The sequence below is a fragment of the Nerophis lumbriciformis genome, linkage group LG23, assembly GCF_033978685.3.
Source record: "Nerophis lumbriciformis linkage group LG23, RoL_Nlum_v2.1, whole genome shotgun sequence".
NCBI lineage: Eukaryota > Metazoa > Chordata > Actinopteri > Syngnathiformes > Syngnathidae > Nerophis > Nerophis lumbriciformis.
Genome location: NC_084570.2, coordinates 3370735 through 3381880, shown reverse-complemented (window position 1 = coordinate 3381880; position 11146 = coordinate 3370735). Strand labels below are relative to the sequence as shown.

At 41.1% G+C, this 11146-nt stretch overlaps 1 protein-coding gene across 1 annotated transcript in view; it reads left to right on the top strand.

Moving 5' to 3' along the window:
• Positions 1 to 3440: 3440 nt before the first annotated feature.
• Positions 3441 to 11146, top strand: part of spega (striated muscle enriched protein kinase a) — a 126944-nt gene continuing 119238 nt past the window's right edge. The window contains exon 1 of the mRNA XM_061985373.1: positions 3441 to 3822. Coding sequence (XP_061841357.1) covers positions 3441 to 3822 — 382 coding nt within the window. The remainder of the gene's footprint in view (positions 3823 to 11146) is intronic.

The window sequence follows — 11146 nt, the reverse complement described above, 5'->3', positions numbered from 1 at the left end:
ACTGTTGCCTGCCTCCTGGTTCCTGGTTCCTGTTTTCTCTGCATTTTGACATTCAAGTCATGTTTTCCTGCGCGACGCCTGCCATCTCTGCATCTTGGGGTTCGTCACCATCAGTCCTTCACAGGATCAAGCACAAGAAGCCAAACAACGTACTAATATGATTCAGTTTAAGAAACTAAAACTAAAAGTGCTTACAATGTATAAAGAAGAAGAGTTTTGATAACGATCTCGAAAAATGACATCATCTAATTCATCTCATTGTGTGAATCATAACCAGCTTAACTAGCTAGGCGACATCATACGCAAATACGGTGTTAGCGTTCATTGCTATGCTGATGACACCCAACTCTACATGCCCCTAAAGCTGACCAACACGCCGGATTGTAGTCAGCTGGAGGCGTGTCTTAATGAAATTAAACAATGGATGTCCGCTAACTTCTTGCAACTCAACGCCAAGAAAACGGAAATGCTGATTATCGGTCCTGCTAAACACCGACATTTATTTAATAATACCACCTTAACATTTGACAACCAAACAATTACACAAGGCGAATCAGTAAAGAATCTGGGTATTATCTTCCACCCAACTCTCTCCTTTGAATCACACATTAAGAGTGTTACTAAAACGGCCTTCTTTCATCTCCGTAATATCGCTAAAATTCGTTCTATTTTATCCACTAGCGACGCTGAGATCATTATTCATGCGTTCGTTACGTCTCGTCTCGACTACTGTAACGTATTATTTTCGGGTCTCCCTATGTCTAGCATTAAAAAACTACAGTTGGTACAAAATGCGGCTGCTAGACTTTTGACAAGAACAAGAAAGTTTGATCATATTACGCCTATACTGGCTCACCTGCACTGGCTTCCTGTGCACTTAAGATGTGACTTTAAGGTTTTACTACTTACGTATAAAATACTACACGGTCTAGCTCCGTCCTATCTTGTCGATTGCATTGTACCATATGTCCCGGCAAGAAATCTGCGTTCAAAGAACTCCGGCTTATTAGTGATTCCCAGAGCCCAAAAAAAGTCTGCGGGCTATAGAGCGTTTTCTATTGGGGCTCCAGTACTATGGAATGCCCTCCCGGTAACAATTAGAGATGCTACCTCAGTAGAAGCATTTAAGTCCCATCTTAAAACTCATTTGTATACTCTAGCCTTTAAATAGCCCCCCTGTTAGACCAGTTGATCTGCCGTTTCTTTTCTTTTCTCCTCTGCTCCCCTTTTCCTTGAGGGGGGGGCACAGGTCCGGTGGCCATGGATGAAGTGCTGGCTGTCCAGAGTCGGGACCCGGGGTGGACCGCTCGCCTGTGCATCGGCTGGGAACATCTCTACGCTGCTGACCCGTCTCCGCTCGGGATGGTGTCCTGCTGGCCCCACTATGGACTGGACTCTTACTATTATGTTGGATCCACTATGGACTGGACTCTCACAATATTATGTCAGACCCACTCGACATCCATTGCTTTCGGTCTCCCCTAGAGGGGGGGGGGGTTACCCACATATGCGGTCCTCTCCAAGGTTTCTCATAGTCATTCACATCGACGTCCCACTGGGGTGAGTTTTTCCTTGCCCGTATGTGGGCTTTGTACCGAGGATGTCGTTGTGGCTTGTGCAGCCCTTTGAGACACTTGTGATTTAGGGCTATATAAATAAAGATTGATTGATTGATTGATTGAACTATTATTTAAGATAACTGTTGTACTTATAGTTTGTTGGTTTAATGCAGGGGTCGGCAACCCGCGGCTCTAGAGCTGCATGCGGCTCTTTAGCGCCGCCCTAGTGGCTCTCTGGAGCTTTTTAAAACATGTATGAAAAATGGAAAAAGATGAGGGGAAAAAAATCAATTTTTTGTTTTAATATGGTTTCTGTAGGAGGACAAACATGACACAAACCTCCCTAATTGTTACAAAGCACACTGTTTATATTAAACAGGCTTCACTGATTCGAGCATTTGGCGAGCGCCGTTTTGTCCTACTAATTTTGGCGGTCTTTGAACTCACCTTAGTTTGTTTACATGTATAACTTTCTCCGACTTTCTAGGACGTGTTTTATGCCACTTCTTTTTCTGTCTCATTTTGTCCACAAAACGTTTAACGTTGTGCATGAAAGGTGAGTTTTGTTGATGTTATTGACTTGTGTGGAGTGCTAATCGGACATATTTGGTCACTGCATGACTGCAAGCTAATCGATGCTAACATGCTATTTAGGCTAGCTATATGTACATATTGCATCATTATGCCTCATTTGTAGCTATATTCGAGGTCATTTAGTTTCCTTTAAGTCCTCTTAATTCAATTTATATCTCATGACACACTATCTGTATGTAATTTGGTTTTTAATTTTTTGCGGCTCCAGACAGATTTGTTTTTGTATTTTTGGTCCAATATGGCTCTTTCAACATTTTGGGTTGCCGACCCCTGGTTTAATGTGTGTTACAAAATGAAAACAGGAAGTGAATAAATGTGTTAGTACTTGATATGTATTGGAAAAGGGGTATAGGATTAAAATAGCTTTGCTTTGATTGCAACATTTCTTAGTAGATTGCACAGTGAAGTACATATTCCGTACAATTGACCACTAAATGGTAACACCCCAATAAGTTTTTCAACTTGTTTAAGTCGGGGCCCACGTAAATCAATTCATGGTACAAATATATACTATTACCATAATACAGTCATCACACAAGTTAATCATCAGAGTATATACATTGAATTATTTACATTATTTACAATCCTGGGGGTGGGATGTGGAGGGTTTGGTTGATATCAGCACTTCAGTCATCAACAGAGAAATGGACATTGAAACAGTGTAGGTCTGACTTGGTAGGATATGTACAGCGAGCAGAGAACATAGTGAGTTCAAGCATAAGAACAAGTATATACATTTGATTATTTACATTTGGTTATTTACAATCCGGGGAGGTGGGATGGGGAGGGGGGAGGGTGTTAGTCAAGGGTTGAAGTTGACTGTTTTGAAGGAGGATAGAGATGCCCTTTCTTTTACACCTGTTGGGAGTGCATTCCATATTGATGTGGCATAGAAAGAGAATGAGTTAAGACCTTTGTTAGATCGGAATCTGGGTTTAACGTGGTTAGAGGAGCTCCCCCTGGTGTTGTGGTTATGGCGGTCATTTACGTTATGGAAGTACTTTGACATGTACTTCGGTATCAGGGAGGTGTAGCGGATTTTATAGACTGGGCTCAGTGCAAGTTGTTTTACTTTTCTTATTCCTTTTGGGCATTTTGTTTAAAGACAAATGAAAATATGTCAAATATGTGATGTATCATCTTGTAACTGTATGCATGTTCAAAATGAACTTAAACCATACATATGTGTTTCAGTCTCCTGCCGGTCCACTGCCTGTCATGAGACCTCCAACAACTGCCATCGAGATATAAAGTTCAGCCTGCCAAAGAGTTGGAATGGAGTCCAAGATGGCGGAAGTTTCAGCATCCAGTCCTGATCGAAACATCCAATTCAAGAGGGCCAAATTCACAAATGACCAAGTTGCCCTGGACCAAGGCGGGCTAACACAGGAGCCCAAGGCGCCGGTTTTTAGCCGTAAACTCCGCAAGGCGGCGGTGGGAACAGGCTGTGACATTCGTCTGAGGGTGTCAGTGACGGGCTTTCCCGAACCCTCTCTCGCCTGGTACCACAACCACACATTCCTGCCTCCCTCGGAAGCCCAGGACTCGGGAGGGCTGTGGATACGTGACTGCCGTACGCGGGACGCTGGCTTGTACACCTGCGTTGCCGCCAATGAGTCGGGGGAGGCGAGCTGCAGCGCCATCCTTGCCATCATGGACCTTGGGGAAGGTAATAACCATCTTGACCCAATGGGTTATGTTAACGATAAAGCCAGATATTTGGGTCTGTGGCCCAGTTGCATCTCCAAAATTAGTTGGTGAGAGTTAGATCTGATTCTATGTATGCAGAGCCAGCTGAGACGCTCTGTTATTAATGATGGTAATTAGCAGAAACACTTCATATTCCATGTGGACGTCTTGATTGATGGAGTTTTAATGTGACTTTTGCTGTTTATCAGCAAAAACTCAAACCTATCACATTTGGTTACCTCAGACACTATGACCCCTGTAACACCCCTCCCCTTCGCTGGTTATTTGTGGCTCGGTATGTGCCTCGCTGGCCTGGGGGGCGCTTGGCGCTCTGCTGTGTGGATGTGTCTCCGATTGCACCGGCAGACATCACAGATAAGTATAGCAGCACGGCGGTCAAAATGTGGTGCTGTCACACTCAATCACAGTCAGTGTGATGAAAGCGAGATGGAGATAGGGGGTGGAGGTGGTGGTGGGGGGGAGGCTGTTAGGTCTGTGTGTATTAAGCATGAGAACCTGTGTGTGTGTGTGTGTGTGTGTTCTTGTATTTCTACTCTTCTTGAGACATCAACAAGGAAAAGTACCTTCTATATGAGGACCGGTGAACAAGTTAGGACATAAGTCATGGTCCCAATACGGAAAAACCATTGCATCTAATAGAGAATGTCTCATTTGCACCCCTGGTGGTGAAATCTGTCAAAATTAGGGTGGTCCCAAAAAGGAGGGATTTTTCAAATTGACTGTGTGTCGGTTTTAAAAGTGCTCCCCCTCTGGTCAACATATGAAATAACAAGTGTGTGTAAGAAATTGAAATGCGCACAATTTGGCCAAACTTTTAAAAATAAATATGTATAAAGAGACATAGTGTAAAAACCTGAAGTATATAATGAAGATTATAAAACAATTACTAACAAACAATTCCCCAAAAACCCAAACTAAAAGCAATCTTCAACTTTTTTCTTATAAAATTGTGAACAATTTCTTATATTCTTTCTGTTTCTGGAATATTGCAATATTTTCTCGTAAAATTATTACTTTTTTTATGTAGAATTTTTACTTTTTAATGCAAAATGGTGACATTTGTCATATAAAATTCGGACTTGTATCACAATATTGCCAATTTTTCAGTTGTTCTTGAAAAACAGTGACATGTTTTGAGTAAAATTATGACTTTTGTCATAATTTTGCCAAGTAAAATTCCGATTATTATTAAAATATTGCCAACATTTAAAAGTTTTCTTATAAAATTGTGACTTTTGTTGAGTAAAATTGCGACTCTTTTCATAAAATTGGCAAAAGTTGAAGCTTTTCTTGTAAAATTGCGACTGTTATTGAATAAAATTCCAACTTTTATCATAATAATGCACAAATGTTCAGTTTTCCTTGTAAAATTTTGACTTGCATTGAGTAAAATCACGACTTTTATATAATACTGCCAACACTAAGTTTTTCTTGTGAAATTCCAACTAATTTTTCACATCAAGCGTTTTTATATTTGCATAGTATGTATATATTATTAATGTTGTAAATACACATCTTTATATATCTAGAAAGGGTGGTCCTAAAGAGGTAGGCATTTTTCAGAGGTTTCAAGAAGGTAAGAAATACATGTAACCCCTTTGGTCAAAATTCATACAAGAAATTAAAAAAATATGTATATAGCGACATGAAGCAAATAATGAAGATTAAAAACCAATTACAAACAAAAAAAATACAAAAATTAACTAAAAGCAGTCATTTTCTCACAATGTGTCGACTTTTTTCTTATAAAACTGGGAACAATTTGTCATATTCTTTCTGTTTCTGCAATATTGCAGTATTTTCTCGTAAAATTATTACTTTTTTATGTTAAATTATTACTTTTTAATGCAAAATGGTGAAATTTGTCATATAAAATTCGGACTTTAATCACAATATTGCCAAATGTGTTGTTGTTCTTGTAAAATAGCAAAAAAAAAATGTTTTTACATTATAACTTTTGTCATAATTTTGCCAAGTAAAATGCCGATTATTATTGATATATTGCCAAAATGTTAAAGTTATCTTATAACATTTAGATTTTTGTTGAGTAAAATTACGACTCTTTTCATAAAGTTGCCAAAATGTAATTGAGTAAAATTCCAACTTTTATCATAATATTGCACAAATGTTCAGTTTTTCTTGTAAAATTTGGACTTGCGTTAAGTAAAATGACAACTTTTATTATAACACTGCCAAAATTCCAAGTTTTTCTTGTGAAATTGTGAACTTTTTCTTGTGAAATTCCAACTCATCTTTCACAACAAGCTTTTTTTATATTGGCATAGTATGTATATGACAATAATGTTGTAAATACAAATCTTTATGTATTTAGAAAGGGAGGTCCTAAAGAGGTATGCATTTTTCGGAGGTCTCAAGAAGGTAAGAAATACAAGAATGTGCGTGTGTGTGGGTTTGTGTGTGTGTTTGTGTGTGTGTGTGTGTGTGTGTGTGTGTGTGTGTGGTGACGTTTATTGCCTTCTCTTGAAGGGGACGTGCCAGACTGATACCGTGTGTTTGGCATTTGAATCTCAGACGAGCATGTGACGTTGTGAACATTCTAGCGTCACACGTCCTTTGCAGCCTGACAGCCTGAATTAGCGCCACCTTCTGGCCCACCATGCGAGTTTAAAACTGGTATGTTATATTTAAATCCGTTTGAGTGTTTAGCATTAAATCAGGTACAGCACTACGGTCCTTATAGTAGGGCGGGCGAGCGTAGGACGGACTTCCACGATCAGCATCTTTAGTCATGCTTTAACGATGGAAAAGCCTCCATTAATCAACAGCTTTACAATGAAATATGATAAAGCAAACGTACAACTTTGGGATCATAGTATTGTTAAAAGTCAAACATTACTAAATGTGTTGATTAAGCAGGGGTTCTCAAACTTTTTTCACCAAGTACCACCTCAGAAAAAACCTGGCTCGCCAAGTACCACCATAATAACTAATATTAAAATGCCGTAACACAGTAGGCCTAATTATTCAATAAAAACAAAGCAGATGCTTTATTTACCACGTATGTTTAATACTTCTGGCCACTGTCATATTACACTCAGTTTGAACGGTAACACTGTGAATGAATATAGGAAAAAAACCCACTGTACTTAATTCAAGCGATTCTTACCACGAGATGGAGCCCGCGTACCACTAGTGGTACACACACCACAGTTTGAGAATCCCTCTCATAGTGTAACAAATAACACTTTGCAAAGATTAAATAAAATGGTGGAGCTGTTTGTGGCCACTGATGATACATTTATTATTATGATTATTGATAATAATAATGATTAATTATTCATGATTATTTCATTAATAATTAAAGCTGCAAGCAGCGATGGACGGGACCGACTTTGACGGCACATGAAATCCCAACCGGAGCTGTAATTAAAACTCTTTCATCAACTTTTAATCAGAAGGGTTCAATCTCTTTCCTGTGGTAGTTTGAAGCCGACACGACAAACGCGCTCAGAGGAGATAATGTTTGAAAAAAGGTGACCGGTTTATACAATACTTTTGTTTTGAAGGGGGAATTGCAAACTTCCTGTTGATTTTTGCTGGGGGTTGTCAACTTATGAAATGTAGGTCTAAGTGCGACCTACATAGAGGTTTTTGTTTCATGTCTCTACGACATTCCTACTGGAAGTTACAGGTAGTTTTGTCTGTGTTTTCTTCCTAGGAGCAGTTGTGTCTGTGTTTTATTACTAGGGGGCGCTAGAGCGCAATTTTGAGTTTTGGGGTTTGCTTTTTTTATTAGATCGCAGTTTTCGCCAGTCCTGATGTGTGTGTCCAGTTTGGTGAGTTTTGAAGCATGTTAAAGGGGTCAAATTACAGCTCAAAGAGGCAAAGGGGACTGTTTTTACAAAACTTTTGTTTTGAAGGGGGATTTGCAAACTTGCTGTTGATTTTTGCTGAAGGAAGTTGATGTATGAAATTTTGGTCTAAGTGAGACCTACATATAAGTTTTGTTTCATGTCTCTACGACATGTGTACTGGAAGTTACAGGTAGTTTTGTCTGTGTTTTCTTCCTAGGGGGCGCTAGAGCGCAATTTTGAGTTTTAAAGTTGTTGTTTTTTTATTTGATGGCAATTTTCGCTAGTTCTGAAGTGTGTGTCTAATTTGGTGAGTTTTGAAGCATGTTAAAGGGGGTCAAATTACAGCTCTAAGAGGCGGCGGAATAATAATAATAAAACCTTACAATTACAATAGGGTCCTCTGTCCCAAAGGGACATTGCGGTCCCTAATTATTTGATGCCACAGTGATTCCTGTATTACAGGGATTGGACATTTTTTTTCGACCACCTGTGTCGAAGGACTTTTTTAACACTGGTGTGGAAGAAATCAATCAATCGATCAAAGTTTATTTATACAGCCCTGTGACAGTCTCTCACTGTCGTCTGGGTTCCATGGACCACCAAGGACTGACATGACTGCAAGCAACGTCGACTTTGTTTATTTTTCAATCACGCACCTAATACTTGTTACGGCGTCGATCCCGACGCGCCCCGCCTCGCTGCTGTCCCACCGGCCACGCCTCCTCGCCACCATCTTGCCTGCCTCGCTGTCGGTCTGCCGGCCACGCCTCCCCACAAGCCCTTAATCACAGATGTCTCAAAGGGCTGCACAAGCAACAACAACATCTTCGTCTCAGATCCCACATCAGGGCGAGAAAAAAACTCAACCCAATGGGAAAAACGAGAAACCCTGGAAGGGACCGCAGATGTGGGGACCCCCACCCTCCTCCTTGGGTGACCGGTACAATGTATGCCGAATGGATAGCAGGGGCCAGTGGGGGACTCTCTGGCATGAAGACAAGTCGGAGCCCCGAGACGTCACCGACTGATGCATAAGGAGTGGTCTACCCTGGGTCCCGACTTCATATTGGGAGAGTCCGGTCCATAGTGGGGCCAGTAGGGATCCTGTTAAATGCAGACAAGTCAGCAGAGCACAGACATCACCAACTGATGCACAGAGGAGTGGTCCACTCACGGTCACAACTCACGTCTCCTCCGTGGAAGCTGATCTGTGGCTACCTGATAACCTCTCCACGCAGGAGAGCAGAAAAGAGAGAAGGCAGATCAACTGGTCTAAAATGGGGTCGACAAACCCTGTTTCCATATGAGTTGGGAAATTGTGTAAAATGTAAATATAAACGGAATACAATGATTTGTAAATCCTTTTCAACCCATATTCAGTTGAATGCACTACAAAGACAAGATATTTGATGTTCAAACTCTTAAATTATTTTTTTTTGCAAATAATAATTAACTTAAAATTCCATTGGTGCAATACGTGCCAAAGTAGTTGGGAAAGGGCATGTTCACCACTGTGTTACATGGCCTTTCCTTTTAACAACACTCAGTAAATGTTTGGGAACTGAGGAGACACATTTTTTAAGCTTCTCAGGTGGAATTATTTCCCATTCTTGCTTGATGTACAGCTTAAGTTGTTCAACAGTCCGGGGGTCTCCGTTGTGGTATTTTAGGCTTCATAATGCGCCACACATTTTCAATGGGGGACAGGTCTGGACTACAGGCAGGCCAGTCTAGTACTCGCACTCTTTTACTATGAAGCCACGTTGATGTAACACGTGGCTTGGCATTGTCTTGCTGAAATAAGCAGGGGCGTCCATGGTAACGTTGCTTGGATGGCAACATATGTTGTTCCAAAACATGTATGTACCTTTCAGCATTAATGGTGCCTTCACAGATGTGTAAGTTACCCATGTCTTGGGCACTAATGCACCCCCATACCATCACAGATGCTGGCTTTTCAACTTTGCGTCTATAACAATCCGGATGATTCTTTTCCTCTTTGGTCCGGAGGACACGACGTCCACAGTTTCCAAAAACAATTTGAAATGTGGACTCGTCAGACCACAGAACACTTTTCCACTTTGTATCAGTCCATCTTAGATGAGCTCAGGCCCAGCGAAGCCGACGGCGTTTCTGGGTGTTGTTGATAAACGGTTGTCGCCTTGCATAGGAGAGTTTTAACTTGCACTTACAGATGTAGCGACCAACTGTAGTTACTGACAGTGGGTTTCTGAAGTGTTCCTGAGCCCATGTGGTGATATCCTTTACACGCTGATGTCGCTTGTTGATGCAGTACAGCCTGAGGGATCGAAGGTCACGGGCTTAGCTGCTTACGTGCAGTGATTTCTCCAGATTCTCTGAACCCTTTGATGATATTACGGACCGTAGATGGTGAAATCCCTAAATTCCTTGCAATAGCTGGTTGAGAAAGGTTTTTCTTAAACTGTTCAACAATTTGCTCACGCATTTGTTGACAAAGTGGTGACCCTCGCCCCATCCTTGTTTGTGAATGACTGAGCATTTCATGGAATCTACTTTTATACCCAATCATGGCACCCACCTGTTCCCAATTTGCCTGTTCACCTGTGGGATGTTCCAAATAAGAGTTTCATGAGCATTCCTCAACTTTATCAGTATTTATTGCCACCTTTCCCAACTTCTTTGTCACGTGTTGCTGGCATCAAATTCTAAAGTTAATGATTATTTGCAAAAAAAATTTTTTTTTATCAGTTTGAACATCAAATATGTTGTCTTTGTAGCATATTCAACTGAATATGGGTTGAAAATGATTTGCAAATCATTGTATTCCGTTTATACTTACATCTAACACAATTTCCCAACTCATATGGAAACGGGGTTTGTACATTATACATCAATATAGATCAATACAGTCTGCAGGGATACAGTCCGTAAGCACACATGATTGTATCTTTTTTATACCAAAAAAAAAACATACTCACCGGGTCCGTGGGACAAATTTTCAAACGTTGACCGGTCCGCAGTTACAAAAAGGTTGGGGACCACTGGTGTGAATAATAACTTCTCCCTGTCGGCGTATTATGGATACCCCCAAACAATGTTCCCTGTAAAGAATGAATCCCATAAACAAATAAACTGACTAAGGACAAGCTTTAACCAGCCCTATCTTTAGCTTGTCTTACACGATGACATGTGCTAGAGTTTCAGAACCCCCACCATCCTGGGTCCAAACACATCGATCCAGCAGGACGCTGTGTGTAATCTCATGCTGTAGCAGGGGGGCGGGGGGGGGGCTGGTTCTAGTCCCGGGGGTGGTGTTGCGGTGCAAGTGTGTGCAGAGGGAACGTCGGGTCCGACTGCAGAAAGCCCGGAGTCAAAAGTTTGCACAGACGAGGAGCGTGTCAGAGGAGAACGGGTCATGGGTTGAGGAGAACAAGGGAGGGTTATGGTCACGGGTGGGTTCAGAAGGGGAAGTTCACTTTGTGGAAG